General features: G+C 44.6%; 1 protein-coding gene across 1 annotated transcript in view; it reads right to left on the bottom strand.

Annotated features, from left to right (window-relative positions):
• LOC135386087 (irregular chiasm C-roughest protein-like) overlaps positions 1–24,870 on the bottom strand; it is a 153,158-nt gene that overhangs the window by 20,350 nt on the left and 107,938 nt on the right. The window contains exons 7-8 of the mRNA XM_064615811.1: positions 18,921–19,128; positions 6,624–6,738 (exon numbers count right to left, since the gene is read on the bottom strand). Coding sequence (XP_064471881.1) covers positions 6,624–6,738; positions 18,921–19,128 — 323 coding nt within the window. The remainder of the gene's footprint in view (positions 1–6,623; positions 6,739–18,920; positions 19,129–24,870) is intronic.

Here is a 24,870-nt window from a genome sequence, read left to right as displayed (position 1 = left end):
TATAAGCTTTGTTTTATGTGTCTATACGTTTGACTTAAAGGCACTACCGCATCCGGAAACGTGCATGTGTATATGAGACTGATACACGAATGTTTGGCATCGCTTCACAGCCTACTTGGTCAAATGTCTCTTCTGAAAACAGCTAGCATATTAAATAAACGAGTTTTAAAGATTCGCACTGCATCTGCACCTAAGGAAGCCGCAGCGATAGTAACATCATGATTACGAAAGCCAGACACCCCAACGGGAGTGTCAGCATAGGCGTGTTCCCGAGTTCCTCTGCTTAGCGTTCGCGTCGCAATATAAGTGAAAAGACCTATGTAAATACGCAGATTTTCGTTTATGAGTGTGAGTTCTGGCGAGACCAGAACTGTCTGTGGACCACAGTGTTACCTTCCTGGCTTACTGGCTACCGTCTTCGCTAACCCAGAAACGACATTCTACAAGCCGATCACAGTTCTCCGCGATTTGTAGACACCAGCCGGTCAGTCGCCAAAGGACGCGCCCTGATTGGACTTCTCCGTGTGACGTTTTGTCCGATTTCCAGAGAGGGAATTCCGCCATACTCTCAACATCCGGCGTCTTCTCTTGCCGTGCATTACATCGAATTGCACAGAAAGTACGCCACTAGTTCGCGTCGGATTTTCGTCGTTATTGTCAGTGATGACCGAGGAGTAAAAAGGAGTTTTATCAGCATAGAAGACAATACATAAACTTTACCAATGTCTTTTTTTTTGCATTAACCTGAAATTTCATGAAAGAAGCACGGCATCTCCAAGTAGAACGTGATCCTGCAGTTCACATATCCGCGAACCATATCCGGAACCCGTCCTTTCACCTTCCTGCTCTGCTGCCAGTCCACTATGTCTGTCACACAGACTCAAACAAAATGCGCAACTCCATACCACACGCACACATTTAATGAATATTTATTTTCCGAGACAGAGAGAAATGCAACCGACAAAGGTGTCGAGAAGCACACTCGACTACGACACAATACCTAACACTGCAGCGTTTGTAAAACACGCCTATCGGGTACATTGTGGAAACACACATGATCGTTTTGAAAATTGCACGCTAGCTTGCAAAACTACAAGAATTTCAATCCAGCAGGTACACCGCAATACGCAAACCGTCGCAACAGAGGTACATGAGCATTCGCGGCTTTTGCAAGCATTCCAGGCAAGCGCGAACTTTCCGACAACTTGGAAAAGGGTCAGAACAGATTACATTCCTAGCAATGGCATTTAGGCGACTCCCATATGCAAGTGCAATACGCTTTCTCCAACTTCAAAGCGGGATAAACAAGACGCTGCCTCGGAGAAGAAGCTAATTCTGAACTGCCTGGATTAATTTCCAATCTGTGCCGAGGAATAAATCACGATTACCTCTTACGGATGAATGAACCGAGGTTGCGCAGAGACAAATGAATATGTCGAGAAGAATAGCGCAGAGAGATTGCGCGAGACTATACAATGCCGCGCATTCAAAGCGCGCTGCCCTCTCTTAGCAGCCTTTGTGAACGTGCGCGGTGAATTCGAAATATGTTCGGTATGTCGACGAACGTTTTAGGATCTCTCCGACTGCGTAATATACGGCGAAGGAATATTATTCTTCGGGAGTTGCCACTAATAAAAAGATTGTCTAATCGAACACCGCGTTTCATCTTTCTCGTCTTTTCTTTTTTTTGTCCTTCTTCATTTTTGGCTGCTAGGGAACCCATTATTAAAACGAGATTGCATTCTCACGGAATCGACTGAAATCGGACGAGATGCCAGAAGATCCAAATTTGTTTCCCGTAATTAAAACAAAATATGCCGACGCAGAAATATATGGGAGGGGGGGGGGGGCACCAAATATTTCCTTGTGTATACGTATCCTTGCTGTTGCTGTGCGCGCGCGAGAAATCGACGTGAAACACAGAAAACGGTTTCGAAAGCTGGAAATGATAATTATCTTCCTGTATTTCGTTTCTAAGCGGGGCTAACTGAATATCTTGCCGAGTGGTTGCGCGAATAAATTGTTTTCTGAAGTTTAGCGGAAATCCACTTATGAAAGTCATAATTTATCGAGGAAGCCAATTTGCAAAAGCGCGATTGAAGTCTGCGAGGTTTTCGGCAGTAATCGAATTCTATTGCGTACGGCACCATAGCATTTGCAGCCAGAATGAATGATCGTCATTCAGACTATATATACACATTCAGAATCCTTCATTTTCTGTAAAAATGTCCAGCTAGAAATTGTCGCGATGAAAGAAACCACGAGGTGACTCGCAGCCGCCTATCGAACGGAACGGCTTTACTCACCAGCGGACTTATTTAATAATGAAACACGTTTGGTAAAGCGTCTGCCTGCTCGAAATCTTCGGATCAGCGGAGAAAGGTCAGTCTACATCTTGCATGGCGCAGGAATAGCATCCCCGTGAAGCAAATTACATGAGCCGATAGAACGTGCACGCTAAACTGTGTGAGACCCTTTACGTGATGTTGCCGTCTCAGTCCTTCTTTCTCTCTTACTAAGGAATGGGCTAGACCTATCAAGTAAAGGAATGGACTCTCCAGATGTAAAGCCATCTCATTAAACGAACTATCGCATCCGGGAACGTATGTATGAGACGGATGCGGTAATGTTCGTCACCTGTACACAGTCAACTTGGCCAAGTTTCTCTTCCGAAAACAGCTTACACGTTAAATAAACGAGCATTATAAGATACACACTCCCTCTGCAGCTAACACCATGATGACGTAAGTCAGGCACGCCAATGGGAGCGCAGCGTATAGGCGATTGTTTCGGAGGTCGTCCGCTTGGCGTTCGCATCGCAATATACTAGGTGAAAAGTCCTCGGTAAATACGCTGACTCGCTTACCAGTGTGAGTTATGACGTGATCATGTTGCGTGAAACACGATGTTACGCTCCTGGCTGTACAAACACGTCCGACGCTAACCAGAAACAGCATACCGCAAGTCGATCACAGAGCAGACCCTACCCTGTCGGTCGGTCGCCAAGGTTACCGAGGTCTCTCCAGCCGCTCCATGATTGGTCTGGACCGCGCCAAAGGGCGCTCACTTATTGGCCTTGTCCGGGTGACGTTTCCAGAGAGGGAATCCGCCTCTTTCCTCGTGCGAACGCGCCTTCTGTCGGATTGTGCTGAGTCTGAGTTGGAGGGTATCTAGTATGAAAATTCCGCGGCTCCCCTGTATGCTTCTTTCTGTGTGATATACGATCGTGGTGTGATTCCAACTGCCCAGTTTCTTACTTACTTCTCCTTTTGTTTGTCACCGCGGGTTACCGCCCGTGATGAGAGAGAAGGATGGAATTTCCGTTTCCACCGAACAAGTGAGAAAAAAAAATATCGGTGTGACTTTCCGTAAGCAGCAAAGCAGCATAGCTCTATGCGGCGGCACCGTCCGTTGATCAGGCCAACAAGGGTTGTGCCTCATGTCATGCTCCATCGGATATCAGATTTTTCCTCAATGTGTCTAGTACGTGGAATATGTTTTCCATCAATGAAGAAAGGCTCCTACATGGTGACGGCCTCGCTGAATTTGATAGGAATCAGCGAAATTATCGGTACATATTGCACATGCGTAGGAGGGTAACAAATTGTTAACATTCTGCAAAAACGAAAGAAAGAAAGACTGAGCCTTCTGAGAGCTCTGAAGCAACCGTGCAACGTGCACGGTGCGCGTAGTCCTGGTGAATCTTGCCGTCGTTCGTGGCGCCTGAAGATTCCTTCGATATTTACCAAGGATCATTCTGTATAGAAGAGCTGCATTATCGTATTATGCTACAAAAATAACTGTGAACTACCGGGTACAACATGCTGCCGCAAATCCATGAATGATTATTCGGCTCCCACCGCTTTCCGGCTTCACCGGCCCTTTTCACTGCTCGTATCCATGCTTTCCTTCGCTTAGGATAAGGTTTGGCCGAAGGAAACCTATGTAACGTCACGCAATCGCTTCTGCCATAATAATTTTTGCAGCCAAACGCTACACACATCGTTGGGATCACCAGCTGTAAACACGGGAAAAACCCGCCGCACCGACATATGTTTTCCTACCAGCTAAGAAACTCGTGGGAGGCGGGAGAGGAGGACAAGCGTTCGCGCATGCGCGCTGACGAAGGAGAAGAAGGTCCAATGAAAGGTCAGGAACACTCTCAATACGCGTCGTCTGCTCTTGCCATGTGTTACATCAAACGGCACAGGAACATCGCCAGCAATTCGCGTCGGTTTTAGGCGTTATTACCTGTGATGAACGCGGAGTAAAACGGCACTGTAGTTTCGGGATCGACCGGGACGGATGCGATAGTCCGATAGTCCCTTAAAAGCAAGGTGGACTATGAGGGAAAGCTAATAATGAGGAGTAAATATCTGCAAATAGGATGCGGGTAACTGATACGTTCTGAACAATCGTTGAATTCCTAGCAGGCAGGCTTCTGCTGCAATCAGGGCAGCGTGGCATGACCTAACCAGCTCGTTTAAGCCTGCAGAGCGCTTTGCTATATTACACGTAGCTGCTGCGATATAAGTTTGGGGTACCAACAGGGCCGGCATCCTCGGTGACTTATGAGCACCGCGTATGACAGCTTAGTGGCGCGCTGTTTCAGAGGATTGTGTGCTGAACAGATAGCTTGTGAGGCAGAAACGTTTCTGGCAGGGGATTCCCTCACACGTTAGCATCAGCGGCGACGAACACGTCGACTGTCTAGCGGCTGCAGCTGAAACCCGCTTACCGACGCCCGGAGACAGTGATAGGTCATTCGAGAACTACTTCAATCACAACACCCGGGTATCCGGGATATTATGTGAAATTGTCATTTGTATCTGCCAATGAGAGGTCTCCCAAGAAATATCCACACAGCGCTCTACAGGCTGCGAACGGGGATTGCTGCGCGTACGATGTCGCGCGCTAAAGACACCTAGCAGACCGCAAGAACGCTATCCTCATGGATATTGTGCACCCCAGAGGTACGTCCTCGAATATACGCATTGAGTCTAGAACCTAGCACGCTTCCTTCGTGAAACGGGGCTACCTTTGAGACCGCTACGATTGGCTAAGTCGAGTTCTTCGACCTCTCATAGATTGGAATTGGAGTACCGGTCAAGCGTCTATCCTAGCCGCCTCCTACCCTATTGTCTCTTCCCATCCTCTCATATTTTGCAGCTACAGTCGTGACGGTGCATGCTTTTGTGGGGCAACACAACAACGACAAGCTGTTCACACCATTACGATCACCGTTTCGTTTCCCCCACCACCTACTACGTTACTTGTAAGCGACTACCACAATTAGAGGAAACATTGCCGTGAGTCGAAGGAAAACAGATAGAATATGTGCTCCTAGATTTGGGTCTCATACCTCAGACTCAAGGAAGTCTTGACAATAACTATAGTACAACGCACTTTTTTTTTTTCACAATCCTCTCCTGTGCCGTGAAGTGGCCCACGACATTCTTCTCTCAGGCTTTCAGATAGAAATACGCTAAAGAACTTCAATGGGCAGGTACCAGAACGCGTTTAGCAGCTTCACGAAACGTTTGCGAAAGGCCACTGAATTAAACGATTGATATTAGAGTCTTGAAAGGTAACATCCACCAAGTGTTCTGGAGCGGCCAATTTCTTATCGGTCTCAAGAGCTGCCTCCATTTCCTTCTTCTTCTCTACCTTTCTCTCTCTCACTTTCAGGAAAGCTTACTATCATACAGAAAGTCTTACGAGATATGCATAAAACCGAGGCTAATTAATAATCCTTCATATTTTGTTGCTTCTCACATTCTATTTGTATATTCGATTTGTGTACGCCTTCGCCTTTTGCATTTTCTCCCGTTTATTTATCTGTGAAGGAATACATCGTGATGCTTTCTCTCTTGCTTTGAAATTACGCTAGTGCTGTATATAGGAGCTTCTTTCATGCATCATGCACGCCATTCATCAAGCGAATATGAAACAAATAAAAATAGCGAACTGTGAATACTGCGTATACCAGCGGATTTTAATGAAATCCATTGAGCAACTGGATGATATCGGGCTGCGTCAAAGGCTAATGTGGATGACGAGGACAACATTACCATGAATATGAAAACGCAGACTCCACTTTGCCTGGAACTGGATACTACAGAGCGATTAATCCGAGGGCTCTATCTGATGTTATTTCAAGTGGGTGGCATCATTTGCCATACATCAAACAGTTTCATGGCTCTGAACCTGAGCTTCTTTGGCGACGGGATCTTCTCCAAAAAATTATGATAAACAAGACCACCAGATTTGGCTTTCTTGCGATTCTTTCCTGCGCGATTATATTTAAATAGAGAGTTTACACTACCCTATAGAACCCCGCACAGTTTCAAGGGGAAACATTACAAACGCAACCGTCAATATTTGCAACAACACAATGCTCCAACCGACGGCCAGGAACGACGTGATCAGCTGTGATTTCGGAGGGAGACATTACATTTGCAGCATGTAATGTGAAGCGATATAATCTCCAGCGGATACACTACGCATTTGAGACAGAATACGTCGTTCCTAAGCGATATTTTTAGTCAAAATAAATAAATACAGAACGCATCAGCATTGTATAAAAAGCTCTATGGAAATAGAATCAGTACAATTTCCCTTACCTGTACCACTTGTAGACGATGTCTGAAGGGTTGGCGATCGCCTGGCAATGGAAGCGCACATGGTCGAACTCTGATATCTTGTCAGAGTCAACCGTCAGTGTGATCTCGGGAGGATCTGCGGGCAAACGAGACTCATCTATCAGATGGTTCGCAAAGTGGGGTGATATAACTTGAAAAAGCAAGCTATACAGAATCGACAGGCAAGAGACTTGGCTCATGGTAACGTTTAGCACGGAATACTTCGAACAGACACGTGCAATGGGACACTATAGGGCGTCGCAAAAAGCATCATTTCCAAGTTTGCTGACATATCGCCTGTGTGCGTCCAATTTATTCACTCGCAAATGCTACAGCCCCAACCTAAAGCGTGCAGAATCGTCACAAAATACGTATGAAGACGTATGCGTTCAGTTATTCAGTGAAGGAACGTTGCTTCGCACAAATACGTCGATTGAGAGTTGGATACGCTGATTGATGGAGAGCATGTATCAGAAAAAGATCAGAGCCAGTATCAACGTGAAATCTGTACTCTCGTTAACATTAGCCCAAACCGTTTTGAGGACATATGTATATAAAGATCGAGAACAGTCTATATTTTGAGGTGTTTTGCCTGGATACGTGGCGTCCCTAAGCCCTCAATGGATCAATCGCGAAACCGTTGAAGCCGCGGATGGGTGCAGAGCCCACCGTGTGCGCGAATCTGTTTACGACGGGTATTTACGACATGGACTTTCTCCACAGAAAAGAAATAAGCACCGAAAATATATTTGGTTCTGCGTCATGGGATGTGCGTATTCGGCGGATTTTTCGCCTCGCACAAAAATAGGTTTTACAAAGGGGCGGCAGTCGAAACTGGTTGATTTATGTCCTCTTTTTACGATCAAAAATGTTAGGAAGACGTGAGCGTTACATGAATTGTTCTTGATTCAAGGCAAGTACTATGGTCAGACGGTGATGTGTGCTGAAATACGGGTGACTAAAATAGAATAGACACTGCATCACTCGAGAGTCCATACAGCACCACTTCTACAATTTAGGAATCATTCATTTTCACATGCGGGTACGGTCAGCGAGGTTTTGGGGCGTATAATTTACTTTGGTGACTTTTTGCGTTAACCGTCTTAATGGATTGATGGCTTTGATTGGTAAGTTCCAGCACTAGTTGGCAGATCTGAAACAGCCGAAGAGCATCTCGCAGACGACATTGACGGCACTTGATTGGTGATGGGGCGTGTTTGAGAGCGTTGCGATGGAATTTGTGGAGAAGCCGTAGACGTCGAAGTTCGCTCTGCCGATTGGCTCAATATGACATCGGACGCGCTGTGCTCCATAGCGCCAAAACGTTACGTGAAATGTCATCATCATCTTGTTTATTCGCACAAGGAATTTGCGGTGGGAGCCATAAAAAAAATCCCCGAGGATGCTTGAAAATTTACATGAAATTTCTTAAGTGTCTCGTCTGAATTTACTTCTCGGAAAGACGTAAATTCTGCGTCAAAATTATGAAATAATGTTTACCATCTTGTTTATGAACGCAATCGTCTCGGGAGACATCGCGGCGTCGCAAGAAATTGATGCATAATGTAGAAATATCAGCTATAGTATATTTACACATTACTGGTGCATTTCTCGTGTTTTCTTTCTCTCTTTATTATTTTCATTTTTTAGGTTTTGAACGCGAGAGGCAAACTGGCAATATGCAGATATGTATGGGTGCTTATTTTTTGCCTTTACAGAATTTTTATAAAAAAGCTATAAGAGCCGTATAGATTTCGTTTTTGCAGTTGAGTCCCACGGCCAGGAGAACACCCTCTCGAAGAAAGAGTGGAACCGCAAGATGAATAATTACCTAAAATTCATTAATTGACTTTTTAATTGGGGAATTTCGGGCAAAAGCGCGATGGCAGATTAAGATCGCGGCGACCGGGAAAGCGGGGAGTACAGTGGGCATTTCGCGTCAGAGGGCCACGTGATTTTGAGCGATGAAGATGATTGGAGTAGGTGCCGCTCAGTAGCAGGCAAGATAAACCGTTTTCCGGCCCAGATAAGCCTCCGTCGGCGAGGGTGATGTGCTTATCAGGCGCGCTTTTTCGGTTTCGGATCATTTGCATATCAAAATTCGGGGATGGATATTTTAACGCTCGTGCGTGTTTCAGGATTTTTTAAACTTGGACTGACGTTCAATGAGGATAGTCTCTCAATCTGCTACCTCGGTTTTGCCCGAAATTCCCAAATTAAAACGTTAATTAAATAATTTCAGGTAATTAGTCACCTGGTAGCTAGATACTCTCTTCCAAAGGATGTCCGCCTGACCGTAGAACTCAACTGCAAGAACAACATCTACGCTGCTCTCATAGCTTTTTTATATAAAAATTCTGTAAAGGCTAAACATAAACACGCTGCATATTTTCTGCTAGCGTTGAACTAATCAGCTCTCTGCTATTGACCCTGGTACCCCTGCATCGTTTGGCCGATAGACAACGAAGAGATGTGATAATCTTAATTTTTATTCACAGGACTGTAGCGAACTGTATGCTTAAATCTGAAGAGCAACAACATTCACATGAATTTTATGGTCGGAACGCGTGAAAGCACGGAACCTCTGCAACCGTGGTTGCATTGCTGAAAATAACACTTGCGCCGCTGTTGCATTCAAGCAACTATATCCACAACTCTACAATATAACTCCTTCTTTCTGGTACTTGTTCTAGTGCCGTTCGTTTGCCCAACAAAACGCAAAGTCCACGAAGGTATTCGAACCAGGGACTGAAACCGGAACGGAACCGAAAACCGCTTGGAACCCACGTTTCTTCCAGAACCGTAACGGGAACATAACCGAAATTCACCATCGGCAATTAACCGAAACCGTAACCTGAACCTGTGATTCCTGTTACCGGTTCATATGCATCGGTTCAAGCGTGAACGCGTGAAGCGTGAACTATGGATGCGATATTTGTATTGCTTTACAACTCAAACTAGTGGTGTTGTACGTGCTTGTGTTGAAGTAGATCTCTCCGTCATGGTGTCTTTCATTCAGAAGTTGTGCAGACATCCTACGACCTTATGCGCTTCAACCCATAATCGGCTGACAGACGCATCGTCTGACATGTAATTCGTACGTCCATTACGACTTATGAACTGTATTATTGTGATCATACAAGATCATGATTATAAGATACCAATCGTTGCACGTTGTTTGTTTCCACATCTGTTTGCTTAACCGCTGAACGCACGCAGTTTTTCTTGCCTATAGCTCGTTAAAAAACGCAAAATGCAGGAACTTTATCAACTTGCCAGTATTGTCCTAGCTCTGCCGGCAACGCAAGTGAGCGTTGAAAGGGCATTGACCAGTCTAAAGTACATCCTATACCTACAAAGAGGAAACCTGTCTGAAGACAGTCTAGAGGACATAATGATGGTCTGTTGTAACCTGGCGTATACGGAAAACGATGTATGTGCTTTCCTTTGGCGGGCTGTTCTGACGTCTATATTATGTTACTTCTGTACGTTACAAAAGTATGTTTTCTTGCGTAGATACGATACGTTGTACTATTCGATGGCTACATTTCTCCTCAAAGTAAAGGGGAATCAGTTCAAGACGTTTTCGCTAATATATACTTGCAGTGCAGTCCTGCTAGGCTTTTCGCATAAAATCTCGTGGAGCAGATAAATATATTCATTTTTACCCACTTTGTAGCTCATCTTGCGACATCCACGAAGCCTGCGGATACATCCTAAAGAAAGCTGAAAAAATACCGGTTCAATTGTTTGGTTACCGGTAACCGCAAATATTAAAACAGCAAATCCCGTAACCGTAACCGCTTTCAGAGTTCCGACACTGGACCGTAACCGTAACCGAACCGATATTCGTTTGTTTCAGTCCCTGATTCGAACCGTCATCACATTGGAAGCCGACCTATAAGACAGGACGATTTTTATGACGTAAATTCAACTAACTTGCGCAGTCACAACGCACTCGCAAATGCGAAAGCATACGACAAAAACAAGAAAATGCCAATTTCCAATCTCTGGACGTTTGATCATCTGGTCGGGCATCAGCGTTTATCCTCTAAGCGACCGTGGCAGTCTCTATACTTATGTTTTCGCTTTAGCTTAGCCTTTTCATAGAAGAAACCAAATATGAAGTAATTCAGGCCCTATTTTGGAACTCATTAGCGAGGCTCGAATCGCACGTGGACACATTCACAAAGACCAAGTGCCGTCGACATTCTAATTAGCGCCATCAAGTATAAAACAAAAATAACAACCCGGTGAATGTAAAAAAAAAAAATCGAAAAGAACAAGTAATAACGAGCAGCTAATAATACCAAGAAAATATCGCTTCAATGATGTTCACCGCGGAGCAAGTTTCGCTTTTGCCGCAAACTGAATTGTGCGTGTAACGGCGCAGTCAACTTAATTTGTTTGTTTTAGGATTTAAAGCAACGTCCCGTCATCCACGTAATACATGCGTTGAGTTGTCTTCGGAGATACGTTATGTGGAAATTTGACGGATGAAAATGTGAAAGAAGGGACACCACCCCGGCAGTAGTCAATAAGCGTTACAAACACACAATAACACGTCGCAGTAAAATGAAAATTACTGGCGTAAAGCATGGTGCAGAGTGTTAAAAGACAGCTTTAGAGCTATTTCCGTTTCACAAGATGTGTCGACAGGGTTGGAAGGGGACCCCTGAGCATGTGAAGACATCGCTACTGTCGGGCATTTCTAATCAGGACACTCAAAAGGTAAACGAGAGAAAAATTCTCAGAATGGTTCTGCGTCTTGGCACAACTCACGTCGGGAAACACTGACACTAAAACACGTGCTTCTCGTACACACGGCCGTGCACGTTCCCAGTCGGAGGCTTTATTTGAAACATCAAAACCGCCGACTTCTTATCGAACGCTCGCTGCGAATCGCATTACATTTTCACCAGTTCTCGATAAACTCACGTCTTGCAATCTCCCTACCTCTCACTCTTTTTATGCAGGCGGACGCCTTTTTCGAAACCGTCGGACTCGCGCGCGCGTGCGTGCGTGCGTGCCGCGCGACTACAAGGCATTCTAAATGGCAGGCGAGACCGTAATAATCGCAAATTAAAGCCCATCTGAGCGTCTCGTCTCCCGAAACAGTGCGTAAATGAAAGTCGTGCGGGAACAGCGAAACGAGATTGTGCTTCAACGTTACACGCGTTCGAATGGAATCCATCTTCTGTGTCGATACAAAAAGAGAAAATGGGAAGAAAGGAGAGAAAAGGGTGTGTGAGAGAAAGGAGGAAAACGGACTGCGAAAGAGCAGCGATGGGAGATACGCGACAATAGTGGAAATCTCTAAACGGAACGGCACTACGGATGGGTCGACTTGAAAGTGCACGCTGATTGGATACTGGAATAAAGTGAAGAGACAGAAAAGAAAGAGTGCGAGGCGGAAAAAGGTAGAGCTGCGAGTAAATTGGAAATATCACCGTCTTTTATTCTCTTCCGGGCTGCGAGGGGTTTCCCTTTTACCTTCATGAGAGATACCCATCACTGACTGAAGTCTGTATCTCATCGCGAGGCTTCGATTGCTGGTGGCTTTCTATCTAGAATCTGTTTTCTCAAATCTGGCAGTGCACACGGCGTCAGCAGTGAAAGCATACACACAGAACAGCCTCGCTGGTACCAATCTTCCACAGGGCTAAGAGGGCTAAAACCACGAACACGAGACGAGACGTATACACACACACAGAGCGCTTCTACTTTCCACCTGTTCTCAAGACTCGGTTAAAGCTACAGTAGCTAACGGACGATGTCACTTGCTTCCTCGTGATGCTCACAATCACTGTCATCTTTCAATTAAATTTCCCAGCCAATTACTTATAACTCTTTCTTCTTCTTTTTTCTTCACTTTTTTTACCAGCGCTTTCACCGCCGCCGTTTTCAGTTTTGCCAAGCAGTCAAAAGACCGGTTCGCGGCGGGCGAAGCTTGCTGACTACATTTTACCGTATCTAAAAGAGCCCCGAATCATCTTTATCTCGGTCGCACATCCTCGTCTTGTACGTCCTCCGAGGTGCGGTAGTCCATGCCTGCGTCACGTTGAAACCGAAACCGGATGCCAACATCCCGTTCGTCTTGCTCGTTTGCCTCATGAACAACGACGTTCTCCAGGACGAAATTTTGCATTTGGCATCTGCACGTGACGTACAATGAAATATGAGTCTAATCTCAAAATGAGCCAACAGCTCCGGACTGTCCCTTTAAGTTGACGGTGGAGATAAGATTACGCTTCAAGCAGTTGTGGGTAGGTCACTTTCAAAAGCTAAGCGGGTTATGGTTATACATGCAATATCCAAGGGCGAACAAGGCCGCCATCTCGAAACGGCAGCTTTCATCTTGAATCAAGGGCCAGTGGAAAGGGGGAAAAAAAATCGAACGAGATTCTCTGTGAGCTTTCATTCGAGACTGGCTTCACGCTGGGTAATTGGATATATGTCCTGGAGCTGCCATCTGTCTCTGCCTGCCTACTATCTAACGGCCGTTACTGCCTCGTTGACCAAATGCGCAAATAGTGTAAAGGACGCGCGGACTGACGTGATCGGTGTTCCGGAGGCCGCTCTTGGGCTAAGACTAGGCGTTGCCTCCAATGAGGTCTCGAGATTGCCTCCGTAACCCCACTTTGTGGGCACGGATTATCGCCACGCCCAATCACGGAACAGAGGCCAAAAACAATCATGTTCGCATGGCTTCATTGTATTACGCATCTTCCCTGGACGATATTGCTCGGTAAATGGAATATTTATCGTCCCTCTTATTAGCGTTATTTCGCGCGGTCAGCAGCTCCGCAGAGTCGAAAGGGTAAATAACGTAGGTTTGCAGAGCAGGAATATTGCGGGGGGGAGGCTAACGACCAGATACTAATTGGTGACGTGCTCTGTGTGTGGATTGGTGAGGACGACCGAATGACTTGCGTAACGTGACGGAAAAAATCACCGACGAAGCGTGTACGATGCGCTACGTGCGAAGCCGAATAACATCTTTAATACATCTTTAATGAATAACATCATAACGAACATCTTTACTGACTATAGTTTGCATCAGGCAGATCTCTCGGAAGTAGCACGCTACCTCCACCACCCACCCACTATGCAGGTTTCACCATTGGCTTCCATGGGTGTGCCCACTAACTCAAGCCGGATTGCTCCCCACTCGTCAAGCGTAAACTGTAAAGTGAAATATAACTACAATGTTTCAAGACATCATCATGTAGAATTTGGCTGTGTGGTAACACACACAAGTCATCGCCTCTCAGTACTTTTCGAACTAATTAATTTATTTTTAACGCTTCTAGAAACTCGACCCTCGACGTTTGTCGAGGTCAAAGTTGGGGTCGGCGCCGGATTGGCGGACAGATATCACGTGATATTGAAGTACCCGTCCTCCTCAGGTACCCCGCGGACGCGGCTGTAGAGTATGTACCACTGCGCCCATACACCATGTTGCAAGCCCACTGGCCTAGACTGTGCGCGCGCTCCGATTGGTCGAGAATGTTTTGAAATCACATTTTGTTCGCGCGCATGTGCGTGCAGCGTCTCGGCCGTTTCAGCCGGTTCAGCATAGTTTCGAAATAGCACGGCCGGCATGTCGTCCTCCTGTGTTTAGTGGCGTCAATCGACAGAACAGTTTGCAGAAATATGTTCGCGGGCTTGTTCGCGGGCTTGTTCGCGGGTTTATTCGTGCGTCATTGTGAGTTTACGAGTGTTGTGCTGTTTCTGGACACAACTATTATCCCACGAACAATCTATCGACTGTGCTACCGGATGGCTTCATGAGTTGGAGCGTGAATAACAAGTTCTCGCGCCGTTGGATTTCGAGGACTGTCAACAAAGACAGGATTACATGCCACACAAGTGCTTTTCGCTTCGCTATAATGGATGCACCGCAGGCAGCGAAAGAAGATGCTCACCATGAAATGGTACGCACTCATGAGACTGGCTTGGTATTAGGAGTTGAACGGTGTGTTCGTTCTGCTTCACGTTCGAACTTTGTCCCAGTGTATCAGCAACGCAGTGGGCTTGATACGCACAGTGCACCCATGTATCAGATCTTTGAATCAGTGTTTTGTATCAAATAAATCTTTATTTTACCCAAAAATCGCTTTAGTTATTTTGAATACCGAATAACGGCGGCAGGCCTGAAATCCAGTAGAAGTCGATGGTAGCCAGGACCGGCCGAGCCAGCCAGACAGAGGCTCCTGATTGGCCGACCGGTTGTGCATAATATCCACCATGTCGCAATTGCATTGATCGTGTGCCCAGTTTTGTGTAAGTTATCTCAAACTATAGGCTCTATGGGGAGCTGTTGGAGCCTGGAAGTACTACGTATCGTATCTGAGACAGGTTACCAATTAGCATTAGACCTGTTTTGAAGAACAACAGTAACCCTTGCGAAGATCGGTTCAAACTATAGCCTATGCGCTCCGTGCCTGTGAGAAATATCTGTGCGGTCTGCGCCATCTGTTGGCCTTTCTCTCTTTCCGTGTCTCTATGTCGTCTGCTCGCTGTATCGCTGCTCGTTGCAAAACCTTGCATTCATGCGATTTATACGAATACCTGGTTTACGTTCTTGTGTTCCGGGACACACAAACCGTGCACATTCGACGATGAAACGTGCGCTGCACTCTCCAGAAGCTCGAAAACCGCCACAATCTCGCCTACATATGGTTTGTCTAGCTGCTTGCGTTCTGAATAGATGGCGCGCGAGTCGCTTCAGGGTTGTTGCGTCTGGAGTTCGCAAGCTTTGCTTCGCCCAGCAATCTTTCAAATTTGAGTGCTAAAAAATGCTCAGTATGCAGCAGAGCTATTACGTGACTGAAGCGCCCAAGTTACAAGCTTTCAGAAAGGCATACAGTTCCTACAGGTTTGCCATTCACTTTACAGTTCCTTTAATGATAGAATGACTGATAACGAATGAATGTCGTCACGGTTTTTCTTTAATGAGCCGTGTTAAGGGCAGTGATGTGCAGTACTCAGACCTGTAAAAATTACTTTTCCAAAGTAATTGAATTACGATTACAATTACATGTTCACAAAAGTAATTAAATTACAGTTGCAATTACTCATTTTCTATTGTAATTCAATTACGATTACAATTACTGAAAAAAGTAATTGCATTACCCTGAATTACATTCACAAAGTTGACTGCAAAGGCAACGGGCAAACGACGTGTAAACTGCAAGATTTGATGTACACATTTATTGCACATGTTCTGAAAGATGGTGGTAGTTGTGCTTGTGGTAGAAAAACAGGTTAGAGAAGTCTTACTCAAAGACAAGTCTCTTGCTATGTTAAAGAAATACCGAACATCACAATCAAAAGGCTTTCTTTCTTCAGGCATGTGAACAAAATGCAGATCATGAGTGCAGCTTGTAACGTCCATTGGCTTTCAAGAGTAAGGTATTCTCAAAGTTCTTGTCTGTAAGGTTGCCACATCTCCTTGTCATAACAAGATCACGAACAGAAAACAGACGCTCCACTGGTGCACTGCTAGGCAGCCCAACATTGTACTTCATGAACACCTCGAGCACAAAAGGAAGATCTTTCAAGCACTCTAACGACTCTGAAGTGCGGTTTGATACCCACAGTTCGTACTCCTTTTCCCATGGCGCAAGAGTTTTTCTTAGGGGTGTGCGAATATTCGAGTTATCGAATTCGAATAGAATATCAAACGCTCGAACTATTCGATTATAGAATATTCGACTATTCCACGAATATGAACGGCAGAACCCGAAAGTGGGCTTCACCTGATGCTTCCGCGCATGAGGGGAAGCCTCTTTTACGAAATTGCCCTTGCTGCAGGACCAACACAGGCGGGACAGTGTTTAGTTTGAGATAAAGTTATCCGAAGTTAGTTTTGTAGACATCATCTGTGGTAGGGGCGGCGCCCCTCCCACATGCAGTTTAGCGGTGCCGACGAGGGACTTTGATTTGATCTATGTGAGGTTGTCTTTAAAAAGTTAGGACTCTCAAATAATGACTACATCTCACGAACAAGAAGGGTGTCTTAAAGATGTCCTTTACGTCTGAAATAGAATAGACATCTGAATTTACGTCTGAAATAGACAAAAAGCTGCAGTTTTTGCAGCTTTTTGTCTGTATCCCCCCACCAAGTGTCATTGGTGAAATAAATTATTATTATTATTATTATTATAAATTTTACTAGTGCAACTTCCTAGGGCGAGTGCAAAGAAACTAAAGGGTGTTCATGGCAAAGCTGAGGCAGGATGCCAATTCGTTTGTTTCACAAGTCATCCATATAACATGCTACTGCATGACATAAAAATTTGAAGTGAAGGTAACCACTCCAGCAATCCAGTAAGTGTAGGCTCACCTGCAAAGCAGGAAGCACTTTCATGTAAAATTAAAGAGTAGGGGCTTTTAGCAGAAGAATTGCCTGTCTCTCTTGTGACAGTTAATGCGAGAAAAATTACACGAAAACCATGGGCTACAAAATGGAAACTTTTAGTGCGAAAGTCACATACTGTAAATTTTGCACGAATATTCGATATTCGATTCGGTATTCAGAATTCTTTCCTCCATTCGATTTGATATTCGATTCGACTTAAAATATTCGGATTCGCACACCCCTAGTTTTTCTCCTTCCACATTCAAATGTAAAAAATCTGTACCGAAAAATGTACCGATCTGAATCCAGTCTTTGGGTAATCACTGTGAGAAAAAGAAGAAAAAAAAAACGGTTTGGAACTGACCCAAACATTAAACATTGGGCCTTCCCAGATAGCGTTCAAAGTAATTCCGAAAGTAATTCAAAATGCGTTATGTGTTTCTTGTAAAATTAATTCAATTACAGTTACAATTACATCAAACCTAATGTAATTCCGGAAGTAATTAATTACTAAGAAAGTAATTAATTACAGTAATTCAATTACTTGTAATTAATTACTTTGCAGGTCTGGCAGTACTTGAAGTACCAAGTACTCAAGTAGTACTTAAAGTGCATTTTTGTGCAGTTGTACTTTACTTGAAGTACACTTTAAATTGTGTACTTTGTACCGTACTTAAAGTACTTTTTCCGAGTACTTTCCCATGAAGTACCCAAGTACCCAAACTTGGACTCCAGAGAAAAAATCACAAAAGAGAACCAAAAACGCACCCTACTAAAAGCGCTAAAATGACAACAAGAAGACGATAACACACAGATAGAGCTATCTGCGTGTTTTCGTCGTCTTGACGTCATTTTAGCGCTTTTAGTGGGATGCAGTACCAAGAGTTCCAGTCTGACATTTTACCAAAAAGGATTTTTGTGCTGTTAAAGAGCGTATTTGTTGAAGCAAATTTATTGTTCAGAGGCTTGAAATGTTGAAAAAGTATCAACGCTTCCATGATTATGTAAAACGAATGGATTGCAAAGACACGCACACATTATGACACTGCAACCGGCAGCACAATGGCTTGGTCAATTGTCATTTCAGTTGTCCCAATGCACGGTTCTATGCTTTTTTATATTGTTTCCCTCATTGGCAATTAATAATCATTTTATATCAAAATGTGTGATTGCTTACATGCATGTGTGAACGACGCACATGCTTTCATTTTTACATTTTACGTTTTTTTAATTGGTCACATAGATTACATTGCTGCACATCGCAGTCATATAAAAATGATGGCTTACATTGTGCTTCATCCTTTTTTACTTTCTTCGTATTCTTTTTTAAACATGTTGTATTTCAAAAAGCAGCATGGAATGGCCAGAAATATATAATCTCTGTTGGCTTGTATTTTTTCCCTTGAAATTTCCTAGCCTGTTATAGCAGAAGATTAGTACCGGAACACCACACTAGGGCGGGTGATCTTGGATCAGTCAGGGTATAATACATAATCACAGCATAGCTGACTGATTACCTCTCTACATGTAACTGCAAATTATGTCATCTGATTAAGTTCATATTCACGGGTTAGCACTTAACCTGGGACTTTATGGCTTTAGAGAATTTGTCAAGAATGCTCGCAAAAGTTTTGCCAAAAAAGCAAGACACAGGCACTAAACAGTGAAATGCTACAAATGAAATTCGCAATGTACTTGACGAATACTTGAAGTACTTTGCCTAGTACTTTACCTGAAGTACATTTGGAATTGGGTACTTTGTACTGTACTTGAAGTACTAACGACGCCAGGTACTTGGTACTTTACTTTAAGTATAATTTTGAGATACTTTGCCCATCACTGAAGAAGGAAAGTACATCGATGGATATCTAACGTCATCCATCATTTGTTGTTTGCAAGAAATGGTGACTTACACTTGACTTCCATGCGTATGGTGGCCAACATGGGCTTCTTGAGCGCCTTGTTCTCGGATCGGCAAGTAAACGTCTTGCCATCGTGTTCTCTGCTGGGACTGAAGGTCCACGTGATGAAGGCGTTGGCTCGTTTCTCGTCCGACAACAGCTCCGTCTTGTACTCAACGCCACTGGTAACCACGTTGCCATTGCCATCGAGCCACGTTAGCTGCAAGAAGCAAAATGATCCCAATGTTTTAGCCTTGGGTTTTCCTAAAGACAAAGAAGTGTATCACCGAAGTCCCACACTTGTGGCATCCAAAGGCGGGACAAGGTAAGTGTCTGATGTTGCACAAGACGCCTATAACCAAGCTGAGTCCGAGAATCGATACATTTTGTACCTGACACGTGTTCACGCGAAGGACGGTCTGAATGGAGTGGCAACAGCACTTGTTACCGGCCAGCAACGCACAATAACGAAAGACATACCTATACAAAAGTACAATACCGGAAAGCAGTACAAATGCAATCGCAGAAAATTTCTCTATTCGATAGCCTAAGCCCTTAGCATTCTTACGTCACAATTTTTTTCCTCCCAATTGCACTTACTTTTTTCGAAAATAGAAGTTGAAAATTACGGGCAACACTATGTCATAGTTGCTCGTCAACTACGGCGGCAAAACTACATTACATGCACAAAACACTGGGTCTAATAGCAAAGTCGGCTCCATGTCGGGTACTTAGCCATCAGGAGTGGCAAATGATTCTCGGGAACACAGATCACTGTTGCTTGTTGTTTTATCGCAATTTTGCACACAAATTAAAAATATTATTTTGAATTGCGTGTTAGCGCCGCGAAGCAACTGTGGCTATAAGTAGCGTACAGACGTGGGCAGACGGAGAGAGGACAGCTGGAATGAGTCGGGGGACAGAGATGTTAGTGTCTGTCATGGGCCTACATCAAGGGAAACTGTGCCAACATTCGTCTGGAAAATCTGCCGGAAAATCCGGAGAGAACCTCGGACAGCACAGCCGGTGGTAGGATTCGAACCCGTCACCTCCCAGTCTTCAGCACGCTACTACCAACCAGCAGATGCTTGAACGCGCTCGACCATTTAAGCATAAGTTCCCCGTTACACGTTACACCTTGTTATGCTGGGTTTACAACTGACCAGCTATTAAAGTACGCTGGCAACATATACTGCCTGTCTGCTGCTTTGGGATACCAGTACAAAATAGCGACACACCGCCTCTCGTATTTGCTGCACGCGGTCCAAGGGTCACTTTTCCGACAGTTTGCGAGAACAGACGACGGTATTGTTTCAACGATAAGAAAGAACCTGAAGACGATGTGAAGAAAGCCATAGTAGATGATGATGATGATGATGATGATGATTATAGAGAAAGAGAAAAAGGGGACGCCACTACACATCGCACAATACATTAGTTTCATAAGAGGTAGCATCGTTCTAGGATGCAAGTGCCTCAATAATGGTGGAAACAGGGTAGAAATGCTGTTTAATGGAGCACGGAGGGCACTTGAAACATATCGAATCATCACGATCAAATAAAGTTGTTGTTGTTTGGAACATGTACTTTTTACAGCGTGGTATCAATATAGTACTATCTTCAGGAACCGTCACGCAAAATATTTCACTTGGGCAAATTTCCTGAGAAAATTGGTTTACAAGGACGCGCGCCGCGACGGCGATCTCGCCCATGCTGCTCCTGGCGTGTGGTGGTAACATCAAGACAGTGAGCGCTTTCTATAAGCTGGCGAGAATCGTCTGCTAGCGAGGACGACCAGTCGAGACGCTGGAAGGGCGGCGCGAAATGCAACTGCAAAAACAAAGACAGAAAAAAGAAGCCTCACTATTGGGTGAGTGACATGACGTCACAGACTGGCAGGTGAGGGAAGGAGCGTATCTGACTCGCGATATTCAAAGCACTCTTGCGCAAAAGGATTGCGCACTGCTGCCATGCTTTTTGTTCGAATATATCCCAATCAGAACTTACTTCCTGGATACTTCTCATAACATTGCACGAGGCTGAGTAACTTGTTTCAGTTTGCTCAATGGCCTTTTTTGGAAGGTATGTACCGTAGGTTTTCCCCTTTTACATTTCTTAGTGGGAATTATTTGTGGTATTACCGGCAAATAGCATACGTCCTTCTCATCTGTATGCGTAAAACGAAACGGAAGAGTCAAATAACTCAAAATTTTCACGCCAACGATAAGCTTGTTTTTTTGCTTCCAATATGTAGCTGTGACCAAGGATGCTATAAACGACGTTTCGTCAACTGAGTGCAGTGCTCATTCTTACGTGAGAGCCATTTCCGAAATTCTTGTGGACATCGCGGCGCCTTCCACACTTAGAAGCCTCTTGGTTTCATGTTATATATGTGACATTGGAGTAGCCAGTTCCTCAGTTGCTGGCGCCAGCACATTCATTACTTTTCATCCATGCCTCAGCTTACATTATCCTTTACAGACCTTACTTTCTTTTAAATAAGAACACACGAGAACAGAATAGATGTCGTTTCAGCAGTTGAGTTAAACGGCCAGGCGGATATCATTTCGAAGGGAGCATGTAACTACAAGATGACTAATTACCCCAAAAATCATTAACGAATTATTTAATAAGGGAATTTCTGCAAAAGCGAGATAGCAGAATGGGAGACAATCCTCGTTGAAAGCCATTCCATTTTCAAATAGTCCTGGAACGCGCCCGTGCGTTGAAATACCCATCGCCGAATTTTGCTATGCAAATGAGCCGAAACCGCGCCGATTGGGAGCACAGCGTTCATTCCACGTCAGATGGTCACGTGCCTTGGTGCGACGGAGATGATTGGAGTAGGTGCTGATTTGCTGGCCAGATCAACCGCGTTGCGGCCCAGTTAAGCCTCCGTCGGCGAAGGTGATGCGCTCCTGAGACGCGCTGTTTTGGTTTTGGTTCATTTGCGTTGCGAAATTCGGCAATGGATATTTCATGGCACGCGCTCGTTTCAGGATTTTTAAAAGATAGAATGGCTTTGAACGAGGACTGTCTCCCATTCGGCTATCACGCTTCTGGCCGCAATTCCCTAATTAAAGAGTTAATTAACGAAGTTTAGGTAATTAGTCATCATGGAATTACATCCTCTCTTCGAGAAGATGGCCGCCTGGCCATATAACTCGACTGCAAAAACGGCATCTATGGTCCTCACATAGCTTGTTTTTATATACAAAAATCCTGTAAAAGACAAAGGAAAAAAAAAAAACCTCCCCGTTTACGTATTTGGTCACGCCAGCCGTTCATCCGTGTACCCATTTAGTTCATTTAGTTCACTTAGTAGCATTTAGTTCACTTAAAGGATCTATACCAACACTGGAATTCCAGATCATGGCAAATTTCTTTGTAAACTTTTACTTGCAGAAGATGGTTCCCAACCGGTTTCAGACGTCAGCTTTGAGGTCTATAAGAGCTGCGACGTTCGCAACTGAGCATAAGGGCCGCCCTCTCGTTAACTGATTACATCTACTTCGCTGTACGTTATTTGATAAGACTATGTTCACCGCACCTACAGTCTACCGTCACACGAACTGTACTAAGCTGGAGCAAGATAAGCAATGATAGACACATACGGCCCTGAGCAAAAAAATAACAAAAGATATTAAAAAGTCCACACACCGAGACGACGGGGATGTCGAGGGCATGCGGGTTGTCTCAGTTCCGATTCTGAACCTCATCTTAGTGTCGAGTCAGATCAAAACCCTTTCATTCGAAATTCGAAATGAATGAACTTCCGATCGGAATTCGCTTCTTCTTTAAACGGGAGCCCAACTAAGGACCTGCGGAGAACGTAAGTTGAACGCAGCCCGGAAAAGATGTAGCCCCATCCATCAATTCATGCCTCCTCCCTTCGGACACGAACCAACCGAGCGGGTGGGCAATTTTAAATCTTTCCGGAAAGATATTGCGATACGGCCGACACACGACAACGACTATACGTTGCTATCGATTGCATGTTACCAGGAGCAGGTAGAAAATTGCTGGAAACTATTGCTCATTTCACGCAGTACAGAATGAAGGCCCTCTACTGTGGCGAGATTGATTTCACGGTTCCACACTACTCGATGATAGATCGTTGTTTATATTAACTGTTTAACCTGTTTCATATTGAAAATTTTTATCTTTCTGAAGCTGCACTTTGTTTTGGCGTGCGTTTAGACCAATACAGTCAACCCTGGACTTACGAATTCCTTGGCTTTATGAACGGTGCCCTCTAAGGACAAGATACTTCGCCTTCCACATTCGAAACCCGAATTTATGAATCCCTGGATTTATGAACGATGTTTTCAGGAACGTTCGCCGTTAACCGTTCATGACTCCGGGGTCGACTGGAATAATAATATTAATAGTCCGGGGCTTTACGTCGCGGGACCACTGCGATCATGAGCGACGCCACAGTGGTCGGGTCTGTTGATATATTCAACATCATTCAACATTCATTCAACATTCAACATTGCCCACCCGAGAGTTCATTAACGTGCGCCGAAACCTCGACACACGGCACACCACAGTTAACGTCCCCCGCGGAAGACTGCGTGCCTGAGCAACTTGTACCCTTCCACCAACTTGCCACCGTCCTCGGCCGGGTTTGAACCCGCGATCTTGGGATCAGCCGACGGACACGCTACCCACCGAGGACGGCTAATCGAGGGGAGATTTATAGGTATGGTGAGTCAGCCTGTTTTTGCGTGGCGACTTTCCTCACGTGCCGCAGCGCCTTTAGGGCATCGGTGAGCATGATCTAAAAGGGCGATCACATGGACATGTATGTGGGTATATCAGATGGGTATATGTGTACTATTCAAGCAATGGACAAACCCGACTAACCTGTAGATTTATGCAATAAATCCTTTACCTTTCCTCTCCGGAATAATTAATGTAATCCGGTTCCTGACGTGTCCACGCTCTCACCCAGTCAGAAGAATAATCGTGCAATAGTGTCCTACCAACCAATGGCAACCAATGGTATAACGGTGCAATGACGCTATCTTATAGGTCGTCGATTGTCACCAATTGGGCCGTGACAACGTCGGAACGACACCCAGTCTGCGGACGTGCACGCTGTCCATATCTCCGCAATGGATAAACAAGCCGCGGGCTGCGTGTCAACAGGGTGATTTTGATACGGCTCCTGAAAGAGCATCGTACATTGATTGGTCTCGATATTATGAACATTGGAGCATGCTCCAGAGAAATCGAATGTGCGACGGATGTTGATAAAATGGCTTCTTTCATAACATATTCCTACGTGCGACATTCGGAAAATGTGAGAACATTGCGGATATTAGCGAGTTTTAGTGCGTCGTACGCTACCGCCTTTGCGTACGTAAGGGATAGCGTTGGTGGTTGTGCGCACGCGCAAACCATAAAGAGAGCCTCGCGCATTGTGCAGAACCACCACGCTATCCATTACGTACGCAAAGGCGATAGCGTACGATGCACGAAAACCCTCTACTATCGCTTACCACAAGAGCAATGTGGAGTAATTGACTAAAAGTAATTTATTTATTTATTTATTTATTTGAGCCATCTAATAAGTCAAATGTACAAAAGTAACCAAGTTTTGCATTAATTGCTGCTAGAGTAACCACGCTATCTCAAATATTTTACGCGTTCACGCAATGAGATCAGGAAAAGAAAAATAACGAAAGATAGGTTTTTACAAACGAAACTACATCCATATCTCTTCAATGAACTCAATTTTACCGGTACTCATTTTAACACGAATATATGTTTTCCATCCGCAAAATCACGCTGAGTTTGAACTTGATTTGAGAGCGAAAGTTTCGGACTGCCTACATAAATAACCATTAAATGTATTTCCAAAACTTTAGAGATATCCCTCAGTTTGCGAGAAACCTTTCGCGTACATATTCTGTACGTTTACAGTTCCCGTTCAGGCAACAAAGGCACGGCGATC

Source organism: Ornithodoros turicata, chromosome 2 (assembly GCF_037126465.1).
Source record: "Ornithodoros turicata isolate Travis chromosome 2, ASM3712646v1, whole genome shotgun sequence".
In the NCBI taxonomy this organism is placed as follows: domain Eukaryota; kingdom Metazoa; phylum Arthropoda; class Arachnida; order Ixodida; family Argasidae; genus Ornithodoros; species Ornithodoros turicata.
This window is presented reverse-complemented; position numbering and strand designations above follow the sequence as displayed.